Here is a 20,508-nt window from a genome sequence, read left to right on the forward strand (position 1 = left end):
CCCTGGGAGTAAGCTCCACTGAACTCAATATGTTACTTTTAAGTAGACAGGTATAGGATTGTGCTGTATAACTTGGAAAAATCAAACCCCCAGGCTACTTTGATCACCTACTGTAACAGGTTACACACCCACTTACTCTTCAAAGTACTGTCATCCCATCGCAGCCAACAATTTGGCCACCTGAAACTATTGCCTGTCACAGAACATCTGTTTTCACCAGGGTAAATTTCCTGTTAGCACAACCGTACGGAATTTCAGTCCAAACTGAGCTTCTTCATTCTGTTCAAGCAGAGTCCCTTTAGTCAATCTCTTTTTTCTTCTCCCATCCCAGTATGTGTCTTCTGCCATGCTGCTTCTTACACTTAAGACTTGTCTTGTCTGCTCATCAGAATGCCTTCTCTTCTGCTCCTCCTGACCTACTATTTTATCAAACTACCTACTCCTTCATTGCCATTTAACATCCCCATTCCCATTTTTCAGTGTCAAACCTCAACCTTTTCTCAAGCTTTGCCTAATGCACCCGCGCCCCCAAATTAGCGACCAGTTCATTCCTCTGCACACTTGTTGCACAAAGTCAAGTTAAACCAACCCCTGGCCCATGGTGCAGTTATATAACTTTAGAGCACAATCCTAACCATGTCTATTCAGAATACGTCCTACTGATGTCAATGGGCCTTACTATCAGGTATGTGCAGCTAGGAGTGGAGCCTTTTGGAGACCCCGCCCCCTTTTAGATGACGATCTGTATCACTTCGCGTCAGAACTTGGTAAGTCAGCCCTGCTGGGTTCAGGGCCCCTCCTGCTCATTCTGTGGAACGGGGGCCCTAATAGCACAACTCTGCCCCAGTTGCTTCAATGGAATATGTACCCTGCTCCAAGGAAAACCCAACCCAGTGACCCACACGAAACCTATTTCGTGCTCTCCCTTCCCATGACCAGCTTCCTCCACGCCCTCTACGACCGGCCTAAAAGAAGCCCAAATGAACCACCCACCACCTCCAAGGACACCCCGCATCCCAGTAAGTCATTCCTCCTGAGACGATTAAAAGTCAACCACCCAGCTCTCGCTCAGGTGAAACACGAGGCCCATCCTTGTAAACCCCTACGCCCCCGCCCCGCATCCTTCTGCCTGCACTGCAGCTTCTTTAAACTCGTCTCCTGCTTTGGCCACTCATTTTCAACACCCACCGGGATGCTCCTACTCGCGACTGGCCAAATGTCCCGTCAATCTCGCCCCGGGGCATCCTGGGAGCTTAAAACCCCTGGGTCTCCCCCGCCCTCAAAGACAGAGAACTACAACTCCCACAATGCACCACCAGGCCACACTTGAGCGGAGGGGTTCAGGCAGGGCCCTCCCTACAGGACCCCATACACACATACACTCCCTAAAACTGTTTTAGTTAAAGGATGGTGGTGGCGGAGTTGCCCCCCTCGCCTGGATATTTCCCAGCCCGAGCTCTCGCCCCTCCCCTCCCTCGCTCACCTGGTCCCTGCCGCAGCCGTTGGTGAGGGCGGCGCATCCCCTCCCCGCTGCTCTCAGTCAGTGCAGCACCACCACCGAGTAGCTCCCTGCCCTGCCCGGGGCTGTTTGGCGCTTTGCCTGAGGCTGTGCCTGTTCCTGCGGGGGCCGCCCGGGGAGCATCCTCCCCCCTCCTCACCGGCCTCGGGATGGGTCCGTGGCGGCAGGAGGAGGAGGCGGCGGCGCTGGTCGCGGGATTCGCCCACAATGCACCGCGCGTAGCAGCATCAGCATCAGCCTGACATCAGCTCCAGCCTCCGCAGCGCCGCCCCGCCCCGCCCTGCCGACTTGCACCGGGTCCTCCGGTGCTGACGGGGGCAGACGCCACCGGCTCCACCACACTGCAACAATCGTGTTGCCTCCCCAGCTTCGTCACAGGTGTGGCTGCAAGCTCCTCTTCCAGCACTGTACATATAACAACCATGGCACAGCCTGCTTCTTACAGTGGGAGCCTCCTGCCTACATTTTTAGTTATAGGTAATACTGCAAGGTCCTGATTAGACTGACATGTGATGTGTGACACCACTGGGCACCTTATCCATTTTCCTGCTGGAGGCAACCTCCAGAACGCACCATTCTTGTGCTGTCCCCTCATTTTCTCCATCAAATAAATTTCATAATTCACTGCAGTAAAATGCACTAGAACAGAGGATTAAAAGCAGATACACAACATCAGAGGAGATGGATAAGTTATCCCTTTTTGTCTTGAACGGTAAGAATGATAATGCCCAGTTCCCCCAGGGGTGGGGAGTGTCTATAGCTAAAGTGGAAATTCTGTTGTGCAGCAGTGGTCAGTGTGTGGTGTGTGTGTAAAAGCAAATATCAATGTACAAAAACGTAAAATGCCATATGAAAAGCAGCAATAAAAAAACAGAACAAATAAAAACATTTTTAAAGCACAGGAAACTAGTTTTAGTCTGTGCTTGAATCCAAATAATGAGAGGCATGATGAGCCTCCCTAGGAAGTTGGCTTCAAAGCTGCATGCCTGCCCTGCCTTGGATTCTGCAAGATTTCACTTTAATATATAGAGAATGTACTGCAATGTCTCTCTGACAAATCTTAAGAGAGGCTCATAGGGTAATGATACAGTGCCTTGCAAAGTACTCAGATCCCTGACTACTGTATTGCTCTCATATTACTGAATTACAAATGGTACATTGTAATTTCATTCTGTATATTTTAATTTTGAAACACAGAAACTCAAAATCAATTATTGTAAGATGACATTGGTTTTATGTTGGGAAATGTTTGTAAGAAAAAACCTGAAACTTGTTGCTTGCGTAAGTATTCAACACCCTCCCATTAATATTTGGTAGAGCCACATTTCACTGCAATAACAGCTTTAAGTCTTTTGGGGTAGTATGTACCAGCTTTGCACACAGTGTTGGAGGAATTTTGGCCCATTCTTCTTGGCATTTTCGCTCCAGGTTGGTTGGACGTCGCTTGTGGACTGCAATTTTCAAAGAGCGTCACAGATTCTCAATGGAATTGAGATAAGGACTCTGACTGGGCTACTGTAGGATATTCACCTTTTTGTTCATGAGCCAGTCCAGTGTTGCTTTGGCCTTGTGCTTGGATCATTGTCCTGCTGAAAAGTGAATTTCCTCCCAAGCCTCAGTATTTGAATTTCCCTGTATTTTGCTCCATCCATTCTTCCTTCAATTTTAACAAGATGCCCAGGGACTGCTGATGAGAAGCATCCCCACAGCATGATATTGCCACCACCATACTTCAATGTAGGGTATGGTGTGTCTTGAGGCATGGGCAGGGTTAGGTTTGCACCACACTTAGCGCTTTGAGTTTTGGCCAGAAAGCTCTATCTTGGTTTCATCTGACGACAAAACCTTTTCCCACATTGCAGCTGGAGCACTCTCATGCTTTCTGGCAATCTCCAGACGTGCTTTCAGATGGTACTTTTTGAGTAACGGCTTCTTTCTTGTCACCCTCCTATACAGGCCAGTGTTATGCAGAGCTCTTGATATGGTTGACTGGTGCACCATTACTCCACTCCTAGCCACTGAACTCTGTAGCTCCTTCAAAGTGATTGTTGGCCTCTCTGTGGCTTCTCCAAGTCTCCTCCTTGTTCGAGTGCTGAGTTTTGAGGGATGGCCTTTTCTTAGTAGCGCCTGGGTGGTGAGATGCAGCTTCCACTTCCTGATTATTGATCCAACTGTGCTCACTGGGATATCCAAACACGTGGCTATTATTTTGTACCCTTTTCCTTATCTATGCATTTGTATTACATTGTCTCTCACTTTTGTGGAATGCTCTTTGGTCTTCATTTTCCTTCAGATCCACAGCCTGACCAATGATCCTTCAACAGTGGGGGGTTTATCCTGGGAATATGACAGCAACTTTAATGGCTCACAGGTGGAGGCCAATGGTAAGGTAATTGTGGCCTCACTAGGGCAATTTCTTTCATCTGTGTAAACTGGGAGCTTCCACAGCACAGAGGTTGAATACTTATGCAAGCAACATGTTTCAGTTTTTTGTTTCTTACAAACATTTCCCAACATAAAACCAATGTCACCTTACAATAATTGATTCTGAATTTTAGTGTTTCAAAATAAAACATCATACAGAACGAAATTACAATGTACCATTTGTAATTGAGTAATATGAGAGCATTGGGCAGGGTCTGATTACTTTTGCAAGGCACTGTATGGGAGGGGGCAAGTTATTGTAGATTATTAATCATGGATCTTATCTGTCTCCCACTCTGTATTTGGGGCTCCTAAGAAACCACAGTATCCAAGAAAAATAAATTTTGGTTTATTTTAGAGCAGCATTCCAGATTTTACACTGAAGTCAATTCATGGCACAGTCCTAGAATAGATGAAGAAACCAAATGCGTAATATATTCCCCCACACAGAATTATGAAGCAGGGCATATGGTTTTGCAGGTTTCTTGGTACTTTTTAGAATGAATGGAGCAGGCATGACGGAGTGCACTTTTCTCTTGGATTATGCTGATGAGGAAGTGCTAATATCCTCTGGTTGAGTGAACAACTAACATACCTCTTTTCTATTTGCCTTGGTCGGCTTGCTAACATGAGAATTCCCTTTGCTCTCCCTTCAGCCATTCAAGCTGGAGCTCAATTCTTTTACTACATAATATACACACAAGTAACGCTAGGATCAGGGGAAAAATGGCATCACATCTGTGCTGGCTGTTAGAAGCAATTTTATAGCCACCTGAGAGACTGACACAGTAGCAGCTAAGGCTAGCCTAAAATAGAGCCTTTGGACTTTGCTGACCACCCATCCCCATCACCCCACAACTTCATGCCTCACCAAAGAGCACCCTTGTCAGTGGAAAGCAGGAAAATGACAGAGATGATCCCTACCTCCTGAATCCAGTGCATTTAGATGGGAAACACGCACCCTCCACAGGTGGGACTGTCCTTAAGGGACAATCACCACATCCCCCCCCCAAGTGCACACAAACAAAATTATGCAGGTGTAGCCATCCACTTACACATCTTAAATTTGTGAGATAATTTATAAAATGAACATAATCTAAGATGCAGTTTCCCCTTGCTGATAGACAGATAGACATATGATAGACATATGATTCAAATTTTCCAACAGGAACAAGCAAATGTTTGCATGTAAGCAAAGAGGACACATCCTTCTTATTTATATGTCAAAAAGGAAGTCTAGTGACTGCACAGACCACTTCCGCAGCCATCCTTGGAATGTCAGTTGGCTACTGAAGAGCAGGATATACATTTTAAAATCACTAAGAAATGAATAAAAAAATCAAGAATGAAACCGTCAGAAAAGTGCCCAAGCTGACTCTCTTTAGATCTTTCAACTTTCATTTTTACAGGATGGTTGAAGACAACAGCAGTTCTTACACGGTGTGGGACCGCAATATCTGATGGAACGCCTCTCCCGCTATGAACCTACCCGTTCACTTCGTTCAGTATCTAAGGCCCTCCTCCGGGTACCAACCCATCAGGATGCCCGGAGGATTGTTATTACATCCAGGGCCTTTTCTGTGGTGGCCCCCGAACTATGGAACAGCTTACCTGAGGAGATACGCCTGGCGCCTACGGTACTTTCTTTTAGGCGCCAGGTTAAGACCTGGTTATACTCCCAGGCATTTTAACGTTCATGTTTTATATTTAATGTTTTTATTCTACTTTGTTGTGATTTTGTATGTTTTATTGTAACTTTGTATTTTAACTCTGCTGTTCACCGCCCAGAGAGCTATTCGCTATGGGCGGTCTATAAATAAAATAAAATAAATAAATAAATAACCACAATTTTGAATTTGTTATCCAGTTCATGTATCCTAAACCAAGAGCTTAAGCGTGGGAAGCAACCAAAGCAGGTACTTTCCAAAAACTGCCATTAGGACTAACAAGAGTAGGAGCAGAGCTTGGAAAAATTACTTTTTTAAACTACAACTCCCATCAGCCCCAGCCAGCATGGCCACTGTTCAAATAAGTAACATTTCCAAGCTCTGCTTTTTTGTTCCATTCTGTATAGTGCTCTCCAGCAACTCTCCAGTGTTTTTTTATCTTGTACAATCCTTTTCAGATTAGCCCATTTTAACTAATTATCTCTTTGAATTGTATTTTAAATGAAGCCACCGTCTCTTAGGATGGGATCTGTAAGACTGACACACTCATCCCTCTCCAGCCCAGTATTTATTAGTATTCCCTCCAGCACACTACATATTCTTCTATTTATTTTGAAAGCTTTTTTCTATCATTCTTCATACTTTACATTCATGTAGAGCTAAACTTCGCATAGTGTAAATGTAAACATGTAGGCTGTTGGGTTCGGATATATAATGAAGTAGATTTCTGTACAAGTATAGAACTGCCCTCTGGACATGCCCTTAAGAACTGAACATTAGTCATAGAGGTAGGGAAATGGATAAGGCCACAGGGCAGGCTGGTGGCAGGGTGAATACTGCATTTTAAAATCCTTAAGTAAAAGCCCAAACTTCCTTTATAAACTTCAAAATCTACGATTGGAATAAACGAAAAATTGAATTTATTTATCAGCTTTTGTAGCTTACATAACAGAGACTGCTGCACAATTGTTTGGATTGTTTAAAACTTACTCGATGTTACCAGTGAAATGTGTGGCTTCTCCTACAGCAACACTGCATTTCTCTTAACACCCATTTTAGCCCTAAGCAACAAGAGTTGGGGAAATGTGGAAACAGAAGAGAACCACACTAAAAACAGCAATAGAAGAAAAAACTGTTTATTTCATAAACAGAAGTTGTATCATCTTGTTCCTTCAGGATTCTTTTTCATTTTCCAGAAAAGATAAAGCATAATAATCTGAACAATTTCAGCTTCTTCACATATATATATATTTATATTATATATACGAACCCTCTGAACCTCTACATCTTGCAGAATTCCCATCTGCAGGAAGAGAAGACAACGATTCCAATGGCAAAGGAACAAAACAAAAGAAAAAAAGAAAACTCACCTCTCAACAAAAGAGGTGCACAGAAACCCATGTCCATTCAGAGTGCCTGTCAGACTCAGAGCAGGGCACTTCTGCTCTATTGGGGACATTCTGATTAACAATTTCACTAGCTCTCATCTCCAAACACACATAGTGACCTACATTACCTAAACTGCATTCTCTCTAGTTAGACAGAACATTCCTCCCTGCGCGCTCAATCCAGTAGACAGCTTTATGCTGCAAAGGAGTGAAAAGCGCCACCCCTAGTTTCTAGACTTGTGCTAGATCAGAAATGAAAATTGCCCTGACAGACACAGGATCAAAGAAATAGTGTGCGTGTGTAAGTGTGTGCGCACACACACATGCATTAGTACTTCCATGTATTTACAACATGGAGCATCACTACTGAGAACCAAGAGTCATTTGGGGTAAAGCTGCCACTCAAGGGGCTGCCACTGCTATTCCTCGGACTTTAGTTACTGTCAGGCCAGAATATGAAATCAAGTAAGATTTGCCAAGACTGGATTCCTGCATAATAGTAGCACATGTAGAAATAAGGTACAGGAAATACAGACAAGAGTGGTGTGCAACCTTTCACACACACTGATGACATGTGGCGTTCCCTTACGCTCTCAAGGCTGAAGGCTGTAGTGGGGCAGGACAATGGTTGGACCTGTTTCTAGATTGGTACTTGGTTTTATTCCCCAAGGAAGTATATGAAGAAAGCTCATAGGTAACAGAGGCCACCACCCCCTTGTGCCAAGATGAAGTTCATATGTAACTGGACATAGCAGCCCTGTAAATTTTACCAAGAATCACAAGGCAGCCATCTCAAAGAAGAAAGCACCCTTTGTTGTAAACTACCATACAACTCCCACCTGACTGAAATCTAGTTCTTCCTGCTGTTTTGACCATGGCAGAGCACAGAGCGCAGCAGGGATAAAGCTGGCTAAGTGGCAGGCAACGTTTTACTCCAGGATTCTCTGTGGTGAATCTGGAGTGCCAAAAGGTAAACTCTATTCATAAGCTTCATCTTCATCTTCAAAAAAGAAAGAATCCCTCTCCAGATTATCTGATTCATCATCGTAAGAAATATTGTCATCATCAAGTTCTTCATCGTCGTACTCCTCCTGCCACTCAGGGACATACTCTTCATCTTCATCATCTTCCTCTTTGCCACCATCATCTGTGTCAGGTGAATCAGATGCCTCGTCAAAAACCAGCCTATGCAGAAACAAACCCTAGTAGTCAGTGCTCTTTGCACATTTTTAGCCAACAACCACAATAAATGCTATAAATACAGTAAAAATCGGCTAAGACCTAACAGAACACAACTACCAAATTTTTGATTTTTTTAAAAAAGTACTGTTGGAAGTTTTATGAGTTTGGGAAAATGTAACTAGGGGTTGCATCTTAACCAAGTCCTACTCAGAGTAGAAACATTGAAATTAATGGATATAAGTTAGACATGTTCACTGACAGTAGAACTAACATCAGATACAACCTTTGAACGTTCTTGGGTTTTCACTGCTATTGTGATTCCAGCCAAAATTGGACAAATTACGTATTATTTTAATTACTGCTTTTGTTTGTTTATTTATCTACACCTTGTATTCCTCTGTTTTATGATTTTATTTCCAAGTTTTAATTTATATTAATTTGATGAAGGGTGGGTGAAAAGTACTTTAAATAAAATATGTATTACAGTGAGTAGTGCCTCAAGGGACAGCACACACAGAATCTTCTCTTGTTCACAAGACCTCTTTGTCTGGTCCAAAGGCACTCTTGAGGCCACGGATTCAGAGTACCCCAAGTTCCAACCTGCCTAGCTCATTGTGCAAAAAGAAAATTGAAGTATAAAGAAGTAAGAGGGCACTTCCAAGTGGACAGAAAGGGAGAACACCCCAGTGTCTGGGCCAATGGATGTTAAATAGTTTGGTCTGCTATATGCTCAGCGTAGACTATAACCATAGTCATATTGTATCTCACTAAGAATACAAAGCCCACCACCTAGTCCTACTGCTCATGTCATCCCTGGAAGAAAACTCACTCTTTATAAGCAGGAGTAGCATTAGGCACATTGGATAACTTCATCTCCCTCTGTTCAGAGCTGTGTCGGGTTTGGAACCCCACACGGAAGTCCTGCCATGATATAAAGAAAAGTCAGGAAAGGATACAGCTCAGACACTGAAACTCCTTCCTAAACAAACGGCATCATTAAGAATCTAGATCTGCTATCATATAAGCATTTTTCCTTTTGCTACAACAATGAACAGAGCAGATCACTGGTAAAAATACAGCTGTTACCTGAGTGGCATGCTGCAGAATTGCTAGGAGTCGTTCTTGGATCCTGCGCACCAGCTCTAGACCCGTATTGAAATGCTCTGCTTTGACCAGCCGAATGGAAGAGGCAAGATCTTGGCACTGCAGCAATGTCTCTTCTGAAATAAAAGGCCAAAATAACATCATCTAGGCTGTAGGCTAAGTAGTAGCAATTGAAAGGGTAAGCTGTTCCAGCCAACCTACAAAGTTGTGCATTCCAAAGTGCCATGACAGAACCATTTGGACTGTGTGTTAACGGCAAGACAATTGTACACATTTTTTTAATGTACTCATAAGCTTTTAGTCACATTTAGAAAAATCATGGAGTGAAAGGCAAAGCAGGCATCTGGATGAGAGCAATCCAGGGGGTTGCAATGAAGAAATACGCTCTTGCTTTTCTTAATCATCAGTGTTCTCTATCCTCCATATTGCAAGCATTCTTCATCAACTTGGTAACACTGACTCATTCATTTTTACTCACCTAAAAGGATTTGCAGAGCATTGGTGTGCAGCTCCAGATTCTCCGATTGTTGCTCCATAATGTCCATCTTTTCAGTGTCCTGGTTATAGTAGCTGTACACACAGGAGTACGCCAGCACCTGAAACAGAGTACAAAATACCACACCTCATTTTACCTACATATAATGGGGAGTTGGTTTTTTCCCCCACTTTCCACAGAGCTTCATAATGCAAAGGAAACTATCCTGCTCTGTGTTCTTTCTGAAATAATTATGACTAGAATGGAACATCCATTTATGGGCGCATGACCAGAAGGGCATAAACTCAGCAATAACTCAGAAGAGAAAATAATCTGGGGGTGGCAAGACTGTAAATCAAAACAAGAACTAAACCCCTATCTGCACAAGGGACTTTGATGAAAGCCAATAGAGATTCCAGCAACCTCTGAGGGACATCTGAAACATATCTTCTGCACTGTAGTAGGCATGGGGTTGCTATATTAAACACTGCATGTCTGTTTCAAATGAATGCCTTGGCCAGTGGAGTTAACACTTTTTGGCTGGTCTTGCTGGCCAAGCCAAACACTATAGTTACCAGATGCTCCCATCATTTCCCAAGGGGGGGGATGGACGGACTGGGCAATATTGAGATGCCAGCATCTTTCAGCAGCAGAGGCCAATGCTCTTGCCTTCCAGTCTTTCCCATGCATCTCTGGGAAGTGAGTGTTGCTGGGCACCATTTTCCAAAGGTGATCTGTGCCAAACACTTCCATCTCAGCCTCTCTCTCAGGTAAGGCTGAGGGAGGGGTTAGGAGTGTGTGTACTTTTGGCTGCTGCTTCCTCAAGCTACACAGGGCACCAGCAGGCAGCGGTGCCCCCAGCCTTCCTCCCAATTCTGGAACTGGGGAGGTGGCAGAGATTGACATGCAACTGCTTGGACAGTCCCACCCAGCTCTGAAGCTTCAGAGTTGGAAGGAGGGATGTTCATCATTCTCATCAGAAAGTTGCATCACACTTGCTGGGGCATGTATCTTTACTGAAGCCTGGCACTGACTGAAAAAAACTGGAGGTCATAATTGCTGCCAGTAGACTGAGCTTGTTGTGTTCTTATTTATTTATTATATTTATTTATATCTTGTTACCACTCTCTGTCTAGTCCATATACCTGAAAAGTGAAGGCACTGCATGTGTTTCTGACACTTCACTCTGGTGAACTGCCACAGTCCCCCATAAAGGTCTACATGGAGAAGAAAAGGATTCAGGGGTTCATAAACACAGAGGAAAGAATGCTGGAAGATACTGGAAACCAAATCATGCCCCAATCGCAAGACACAGTTCACACAGAATTGAGGATAAAAAGAAACAAACCTGACAAAATGCTTCTCAAAACATGGGTAGATAGAATGGGTCTATGAACAGTAAATTACCCCTATTACCCAAATCTCTGCACAGCTGCTAAATTAGGCTGTTGCATACAAAACATGTTGCAGTAATTCTGTCTCTAAGGTGCAATCGCTCTTTTGTTTCCAACCATCAATCCAGAATTACAAATTTTCTCAGAGATTTTTGCACTCATCCTCCCCTCCCCACCTCCAAAATCCAGTTCTTCCATCTATCTGAATGCTATAGATATTCTTCAGGCTTTTTAAACAAACCTGTATTGCCCAGCACCCAAAGGAGAATGAAGGAACTTCAGCAGAAGAGGAGGAAGCTGGAGAGGAGAGCAGCAAACTTGCATCCCACAGCATCACTGCCTCCACCCTCCCCTTTTTCAGAATAATGCACTTACTTTTCGTGCCTGTTCCAGCATTTTACAGGCATCAACAACAAACGTCAAGGTTCGAATCTGGGGCACGTCACTGACAGTGGAAACCCTATTTCGCAAGTTCATGGCAAATTCCTGCAATGAAAGAACAGTCTCAGTTCTCCTGCTGTCTACCTAGGAAGACCCCCCTGCACACATGCACACACTCTTCCTCCCAAGGCACTCACTTAACACCCATTTACTATAGCCACCTATTCACTGTCCCTTCAGGTCAGGAGTTTGTCCTATTCCTTCACAGGAAGCAATCTTTCAGAGTAAAGATGACACATCTGGCAAACTGACAGACTGTTCCAGACAGGCAGACACAAATTCTACATGACAGAAGCCAAAGTGGTTTTCATGGCCAATTTCTACCACTGCTACTACCAGTAAGTCAAAGATGAACTGAGGTGCAAGTGAAATTGACATGCAATTGAAATTCTACCGGTTTCTACCACTGATACTGGGACCAGCTACCTATGAATTATTCTTGCCCATCATAATTGGTAAAACATGTTAAACAGCAGGCACCTGTGCTATTTGCATATTTATAAATTGTGGTTTGGAGGAAAGTAACCTAAGATAAGGAACATAGCCACCATGTAAAGCTATCAGAAAGGTACTTATTTTTGGTACCATGACCAACTATCTCCTTTCTAACTGTAGCCAAAGGTCAGCCAACATCTGCTCTCTGCGACTAATACCGGATCTTGACACCAAACCCATTGCATGATGTTGTAGACCATAATTCAACAGAATTCAGTTGTTTTTCTGACTTGAAAGCTCAAATATACCTGCTCTGCATAGGCCTCCAACAGCAGCAAGAGTGGTAAGCTTCTGAGGCTTGGTGCCATTCTGGGATTTCTGAAAGCTCTCTGAGTGTACTTCCTATCAAATACATGCTCCCTCCAAACTGAAATGGGTTATTATTTTTATTTATTTATTTATGAAATTTCTCCCCCTCCAGGATGCACATCTTAACGTGGTGAGGGGGTCTGAGAGTGTTGAAGAAGCTGAGAACAATGTTGTCAGGAGTCTAGACCAAGAGGCTAGACTCCTAAGCAAGGGCACCCAAGGCAGAAATTTCAAAGCTGAGACACCAGACTAAGATACATCCAAACTCAGAGCAAGGCAATGGTAAACCACCTCTGAATACCTCTTGCCAAGAAAACCCTATGAACAGAGTATCTAAAATGCAACATGAGAATGTGCTGGAAGATGAGACCTCCAGGTCAGAAGGCATTCAACGAGCTACTGGGGAAGAACAAAGGACAAGCACGAGTAGTGCTGTGACTAATGACGCAGCTGGGTCAAAGCCAAAAGCAAGCCCAGAGGTTGATGCACGCTGATGCAAAAGGAGAATCTGGAGTTGTACGACACACACAATAGGAACATGGAATGTGAGATTTAACGGGAAACCTATTAACATAACCATCATCCAAGTCTATGCCCAATGGCAAATGCAGAAGAAGAGGAACTGGAAAGATTTTATGCAGAAGTACAGGAAAAAATTGATCACACACCAAAACAAGATGTGCTGATAATCATGTGGGACTGGAATGCAAAAGTAGGAAACAGAGAAGAACTAGAAATTGTGGGGAAATGGGGCTTAAGAAAAGACTTACTGAATTCTGTGATGCCAATATAATTTGTTTCTTGTGTACACTTTTTTTGAGCAACCAAAAAGATGGCTGTACATATGGACATCACCAAATGGTTAATATAGGAATCAAATTGATTACATAATTGGTAGCAAAAGATGGAGAAGTTACATACTTTCTGCGAAAACAAGACCAGGAGCAGACTGCGGTACAGACCATGAACCGGTCATATCGAAAATCAGAGTAAAGCTAAAGAAGAACAACAAAGCAATCATAATGCCAAAATACATTTTAAATAACATCCCAGAAGAATATAAAGTTCAAATAAGGAACAGATTTGAGGCTTTAAAGTTGACAGGGAACAAGAAGAACTATGGATTGAAGTCAGAGACATTATCAGGGAAGAATGCAAAAAGACAATACCTCTAGTTAAAAAGCGAGAAAGACCTCAATGGATGACTGAAGAAACTCTTAAAATGGTTAAAGAAAGAAGGAAAGCAAAAGCAAAAGGAGATAGAAACATGGTTAGAACCCTAAATGCTACTAGTATGTAGGGAAAAAGACCTATTGCAATAGTTACTGTATAGAAATAGAATTGCAATAGTTACTGTATAGAAATAGAAGAGGACAACAAAAAGGACAGAATAAGAGCCCTATTCCAAAAGATTAGAGAAATGAAAGGGAAATTTAAACCAAGAGTAGGGATGTTGAATAATCAACAGGGGAACACACTGACTGACCGAGATGAAATAAAAGGAAGATAGAAGCAATACACTGAAGAACTCTATAAAAGAGATGCCAGGATGACAGATTCATTCACGGAGGAACTGTATGATGTAGAACCAGAAATTTTAGAATGTGAGGTGAAAGCTGCTCTTAAAATACTTGGAAGAAACAAATCACCAGGAACAGATGGCATACCAATAGAGTTGCTACAAGATAAATTTGTCAATATGGAAAAGAGAACAATGGCCCACAGACTGGTTCAATATACATCCCAATTCCAAAGAAAGGGGATCCCATGGAATGCAGTAATTATCGAACTATTGCCTTAATATCCCATGCAAGTAAAGTAATGTTCAAGATTCTACAACAAAGGCTCTTACCATATATGGAGCGAGAAACGCCAGACGTCCAAGCTGGTTTTAGAAAGGGAAGAGGCACCAGAGATCATATCACAAACATACGTTGGATTATGGAATGGACCAAGGAATTTCAGAAGAAAATCACCCTGTGCTTTACAGATCACAGCAAAGCCTTTAATTGTGTAGATGATGAAAAACTATGGAATGCTTTAAAAGAAATGGGGGTGCCACAGCATCTGATTGTCCTGATGCGCAACCTATATTCTGGACGAGAGGCTACTGTAAGGACAGAACATGGAGAAACCAATTGGTTCCCCATCGGAAAGGGTGTGAGACAGGGGTGTATTTTATCACCCTATTTGTTTAATCTATACGCAGAACATATCATACAGAAAGCGGGATTGGACCAAGATGAAGGAAGTGTGAAAATTTGAGGGAGAAATATCAATAATTTAAGATATGCAGAAGATACCATACTACTAGCAGAAACCAGTAATGATCTGAAACGAATGCTGATGAAAGTTAAAGAGGAAAGCAGAAAAGCAGGGCTACAGCTCAACGTCAAGAAGACTACCGTAATGACAACAGAAGATTTATGTAACTTTAATGTTGACAAGGACATTGAACTTGTCAAGGATTATCAATACCTCACCACCGTCATTAACCAAAATGGAGACAATAGTCAAGAAATCAGAAGAAGGCTAGGACTGGGGAGGGCAGCTGTGAGAGAACTAGAAAAGTTCCTCAAATGCAAAGATGTATCATTGAATGCTAAAGTCAGGCTCATTCACGCCATGGTATTCCCAATCTCTATGTATGGATGTGAAAGTTGGACAGTGAAAAAAGCGGGTAAGAGAAAGATCAACTCATTTGAAATGTGGTGTTGGAGGAGAGCTTTGCGGATACCATGGACTGCGAAAAAGACAAATAATTGGGTGTTAGAACAAATTAAACCAGAACTATCACTAGAAGCTAAAATGATGAAACTGAGGTTATCATACTTTGCACACATAATGAGAAGACATGATTCATTAGAAAATATAATAACGCTTGGAAAAACAGAAGGAAGTAGAAAAAGAGGAAGGCCAAACAAGAGATGGATTGATCCCATAAAGGAAGCCACAGACCTGAACATACAAGATCTGAACAGGGTGGTTCACAACAGATGCTCTTGGAGGTCATCACTGATTCATAGGGTCGCCATAAGTCATAGTCGACTTGGAGGCACATAACAACAAAACCAGAACTATCACTAGAAGCTAAAATGATGAAACAGAGGTTATCATACTTTGGACCCATAATGAGAAGACATGATTCACTAGAAAAGACAATAATGCTGGGAAAAACAGAAGGGAGTAGAAAAAGAGGAAGGCTAAACAAGAGATGGATTGATTCCATAAAGGAAGCCACAGACCTGATCTAACAAGATCTGAACAGGGTGGTTTATAACAGATGCTGTTGGAGGCCACTAATTCATAGGGTAGCCATAAGTTGTAATCAACTTCAAGGCATATAACAACAACAATGAAATTTCTAGCCCACCCTTCCTCCCAGAAGGAGCCCAGGGTAGCAAACAAGGGACAAAACTCTAAAAACATCTCAAAGCCAAAACATCTTTAAAACATCTTAAAAGCTATTTTTTTAAAAAAAAAATGTTTAAAACCATCTTAATAAGCAATTCCAATACAGATGCAGAATGGGATAAGGTCTCTACTTAAAAGGCTTGTTGAGAGAGGAAGGTCTTCAGTAGGTACCAAAAAGGTAACAGAGATGGTGCCTGTCTAATAATTAAGGGAGGGAATTTCAAAGGGTATGTGCAGCCACACTAGAAGTCTGCTTCCTGTGTTGTGCAAAATGGGCCTCCTGATAAGATGGTATCTGCAGGAGGCCCTCCCCTGCAGAGTGCAGTGATCGACTGGGTATATAAGTGATAAGACGGTTTTTCAGGTATCCTGGTCCCAAGCTGTACAGGGCTTTGTACACCAAAACCAGCATCTTGAACTTGGCCTGGTAGGTCACGGGCAGCCAATGCATTTCTTTCAGCAACGGGGTAACATATTGGCAATATGCTGTGAGCAGTTGCACCACAGCATTTTGCACCAGCTGACCAACCTCAAGGGCAGCTCCACATACAGCATATTACAGTAATCCAGCGTGGAAGTTACCAGTGCATGGACAACAGTGGTCAGGCTATCCCGGTCCAGAAACAGCAACAGCTATCTTACTAACCGAAGCTGGTAAAAGATACTCCAAGCCACTGAGATCACCTAAGTCTCTAGCAAGAAAGATGGATCCAGGAGCACCCCTGGACTATGAATCTGCTCTTTCAGTATGATTCCATCCAAAGCAGCCAATAGACCAATTATCCAGATTCAGGAACGTATAGCGCCTCTGACTTGCTAGGATTCAGTCAGATTCAGTCCACAACTGAGTCTAGGCACTGGTCCAGGGCTTGTATGGCCTCTTCCAATTCAAATGTTACAGAGAAATACAATTAGATATCATCAGCATACTGCTGACACCTCGCCTCAAATCTCCTGATGACTGCTCCCAATGGCTTCATATAGATATTAAACAACATTGAGGACAAGATGGTCTTTCGGCACCCCACAGCCAGGGGGCTGAACGACAATCACCTAAAGCAATTCTCTGAAACTGACCCCAGAGATAGGATTGGAACCACTGTAAAATAGTGCTTCCAAAACCCATCTTACCAAGTCGGCTCAGAAGGATACCATGGTCAATTATATCAAAAGCCGCTGAGAGCTCAAGTAAGAACAGAAGGCTCCCCCGTCCTTCTCTTGATAAAGGTTATACTAAAAGAAAGAAAGAAATTTAATGCACTTCATTTTCCATAGCTCTCATTCAAAGTTCCTATGTCTAAAGTGATTGTTCTGAGGAACACATTATGTGAGGGAAAAACTGGTCAGGTTCTTTCCAACAACAAGGGAGGAGTGAGCTGTGATGTCCCTGTATTTTAAAATCTGTAAATATGGTAAGTGCAGGTTTATTAAGCGATATATGGTAAGTGACTGAGTGAGAGGGGGGAGTACATGGGCTAGAATGCTGGAGAATGTTGGATGATGATTGGCTGAGTGTTTGAATGGCTGAAGGTATAAATGAGAGGATGACAGTTGAGTCGGGAGGAGTTGTGGGGGAGTTGTAAGAGTCGTGAGTGGAGTTACTTGGATGAGTTGGTTGGCAGAGTTCTGAGGGAGGGTTGGATTATATTTGGCTGGTATTTAGGCAGAATATTTAAGACTGGAAACATAAAGAGTGACACCATATGAAACCATACGCTTGTTGAACATTCCTGAAGTAATCTTGTTATTACCTGGTGTTACCAAATAAATACTTTTATTGGTTTACCAAAAGCCTGATCCTTGGCTGGGGATACACAGACCAGAAGGGAAGGCAGGGTGATTACCAAGGCTGGAGGGAAACAGTATCGAATAAATGGTGGCAGCGGTGAAGAGAGATATTGTAACATCGTCAAGTATCCAGAGCAACCCAGGATTGTATGCTTTATAGACAAAGATACAGGGGGGTTGTGGACAGCAAGGACACCCAGACACAAAGTAACAAGCCATAGGGAGACTAAGGCGAAGTCTCTAGCAGTATTGTTTACAGGGAGTGACTGGTGGTGCTCCCTAGCAGTGGGATCTTGTGAGATCTGTGCTAGAGCGTGTGAGAGAACAAATAAAAACCGAGATCCTGACAGGTGGAGGCCCTGGTGGGAGTATCACAGGTAGAGCCAGCTGGTGGGATAGTCACATGAGCAACCTAAACCCTTTTCACCCATCTAAATTTTGAGAGCTGATGACCTCTGGAGAGTTTAAATAAGAGGGAAGCGGACAAACCTTTCCACAAAAGGAAAAGTTGCAAAAGAATCTCTGCTAGAAGACAAAAAACCTATCTGGAGGGCAGGGACATTTCTTGTCTCATGGTATCAGATTATTTAATCTCAGCCTTCTGACTTTGAAGCAAAGCAATAAAACTTTCCTGACTGTCTTTCCTCACTGAATGAGGTGAAGACATATTACAAGGCCCTGAACTGCTACTAAAGCTGATTATGGCTACATGGTCTACGGTGTGAGGAAAAACACGGTAAGATACAGTTTCTAATGCAGCAGGAGTGAGACCCTTCCCATCCTCCCCCAGGGCTGAATTCCCTCAGAGGAAAGTAATCAGAGGCCACATGTCCAAAGCAGGGGAAGCAAAAACACATATACCTGTATATCCCCCACCCCCCACTCTCTCTCTCTCTCACTTCTCACACACACTTACCTCTCTACTTTTATTTATTTATTTATTGTTTTATTTACATCCCGCCCTTCCTCCCAGCAGGAGCCCAGAGTGGCAATTTTCTTAATTTGGTTTCTTCACTGTATGCTGAGAAAGAGCTACAGAGTGAGGAATGAAGTGAACTGATCATGCAGGAAGAGATCTCTTCCCCACATTGTAAGTTTGCTTTGTTTTCTGTCTGTACACTAAGAAAGTCCTTGATAATCAGACAGAGATAAAAACCCAGCGATCTGGCCATGCAGAAAGTGATCCTTCCTGGCCAGATCACTTCATTTTTTCTCTGTGCACTGAGAAAATATCATGGAAACAAAGTGAACTGGTACTGCAGGACGGGATGTCTTCTTGTATGGCCAGCTTGCTATGGAATGGGACAGGCGAGGGAGCTGTGGTCTAGGGGGAGTGGTGTGGTTCAGAGAGAGTGGTGAGAGCTGAATTAGGTTCCCCATGCCTCAAGTAGTGATCCTCACCCTTGCTTGATGATGGAAAGTGCACCTTTCGTTATAGTCTTGGAAACGTTTCTCCTGACGAGCTGCTTTGCTCACCTGAGGGAGGGAAATGTGAAGTAGTTACTTAGAGCAACAACACACACTATGTATGCCCTGTTCTCTAATCATAAACTCACCATAGCCGAACAGTTGTAATAATCCTTGTGAGTTGGCTTCCAAGGCTTCAGGCAACGCCAGCAAAATCCATGATTACATTTGGCACAAGTCATACTGAATAAGCAGAAAGAATATCAGTTACTTCTGGCTTAAGATATGGCTAGCGATTTAATTCTCAAAACCCACAGGCTGGAACAGGGAACTCTGTAATGGCAAAAGGCAGCTTCAGGGCAGTTTATTCTCATCGACACCAATCAGTAAAAACCACGACCAAATCACTAGCTTTGACCCAGAAGCTTCTATGAACAAATCACACTTCACACAAAAAGTAATTAAGCTGCAGGGAGAGGTGCATGTCTACTTTTAGGATTTCAGGGGGACATGCTCCACATCCATAATTCTGATGTGGATCCACAACTTCATCATCTACGTGAATGGACAAATTACATTTACCTTCTGTGATTGATCGGTGCCCCCACTCTCCCCAGACACATATGGGTCAACCTGAGAAATCGTGTTCCTGAGCAAACAGTCCTTAGTCATCGTGAGTTTGCATTTTCCTCTTCAACTGCATGCTCAACCAGCTGTAGTATGGACCTGCTACCTAGGCCTTCAATTCCACCCCTCCACTCCCCCCCACACACACAGCAAAGGAGAGAACTGTTGCTATATCTTGGGCATTTTACAAAAGGTGCTGAGAGCAGTATAACGGAACCCCAGCATAAGAGCCTGTTTGCAGTTTTATTTCTGACTGCCATACTTTAAATACTCCTGCTAAAATTTAAGTGCTGATTCTGAATTCCAGAAAACAAAAAAGAAAAACAAACAAAAACCTACCCTCAAGTCTGAATAGTGTTCAAAGAACAACAGGGAAGAGAAGAAATATGGCAGAAAAAAATTGCTGTGGTGGTAGAGATAAGGATGTGGCATATATGCAAATAGATTCAAAATAGGAAGCCCTGGGGACAAGCAACAGAGACGAGTACTGAAAGGACATAAAGGAGAAAAAATAGCTTTGTAGTAAGGCAAAGACAACCCCTAGAGAGTAAGTTTTTCCTTGGGGAGTGGGATGGAAATCCTATGATACTATGAAAAGATAACTTCAAGGAAGCAAAGCATGAGCCCTCCCAAGTACCCTTTCAGAGAGATGACAGACAAAATTACAGTGGCTACGTGCGCTCAGAACTCCAGATAGGAGGACAACCTTGTGAAAATTGTACAGATTTACAATAATTAAGAGCACACACTGGAATGGCAGGTATTCCTCGCACTGTCTCCAACAGCAAAGCAGCAACTAAATGGCGCTTACGATGGCTGCGTTTGATATTCCAAGCTGTCAAACGCTCAATTCCACTAAGGTGACAAGAGAAAA

At 43.0% G+C, this 20,508-nt stretch overlaps 1 protein-coding gene across 2 annotated transcripts in view; it reads right to left on the bottom strand.

The window, feature by feature from the left end:
• Positions 1-6,730: 6,730 nt before the first annotated feature.
• LOC133383891 (cullin-9-like) overlaps positions 6,731-20,508 on the bottom strand; it is a 77,995-nt gene continuing 64,217 nt past the window's right edge. Inside the window, exons 35-41 of one of the 2 annotated variants that reach the window (XM_061625459.1) lie at positions 19,157-19,250; positions 19,002-19,076; positions 11,529-11,639; positions 9,763-9,880; positions 9,267-9,400; positions 9,010-9,101; positions 6,731-8,183 (exon numbers count right to left, since the gene is read on the bottom strand). In XM_061625459.1, the coding sequence (XP_061481443.1) occupies positions 7,976-8,183; positions 9,010-9,101; positions 9,267-9,400; positions 9,763-9,880; positions 11,529-11,639; positions 19,002-19,076; positions 19,157-19,250 (832 nt within the window). In that variant the 3' untranslated portion in view covers positions 6,731-7,975. The remainder of the gene's footprint in view (positions 8,184-9,009; positions 9,102-9,266; positions 9,401-9,762; positions 9,881-11,528; positions 11,640-19,001; positions 19,077-19,156; positions 19,251-20,508) is intronic. The other variant, XM_061625460.1, reaches the window with a different exon arrangement.

Source organism: Rhineura floridana, chromosome 4 (assembly GCF_030035675.1).
Source record: "Rhineura floridana isolate rRhiFlo1 chromosome 4, rRhiFlo1.hap2, whole genome shotgun sequence".
Lineage (NCBI taxonomy): Eukaryota > Metazoa > Chordata > Lepidosauria > Squamata > Rhineuridae > Rhineura > Rhineura floridana.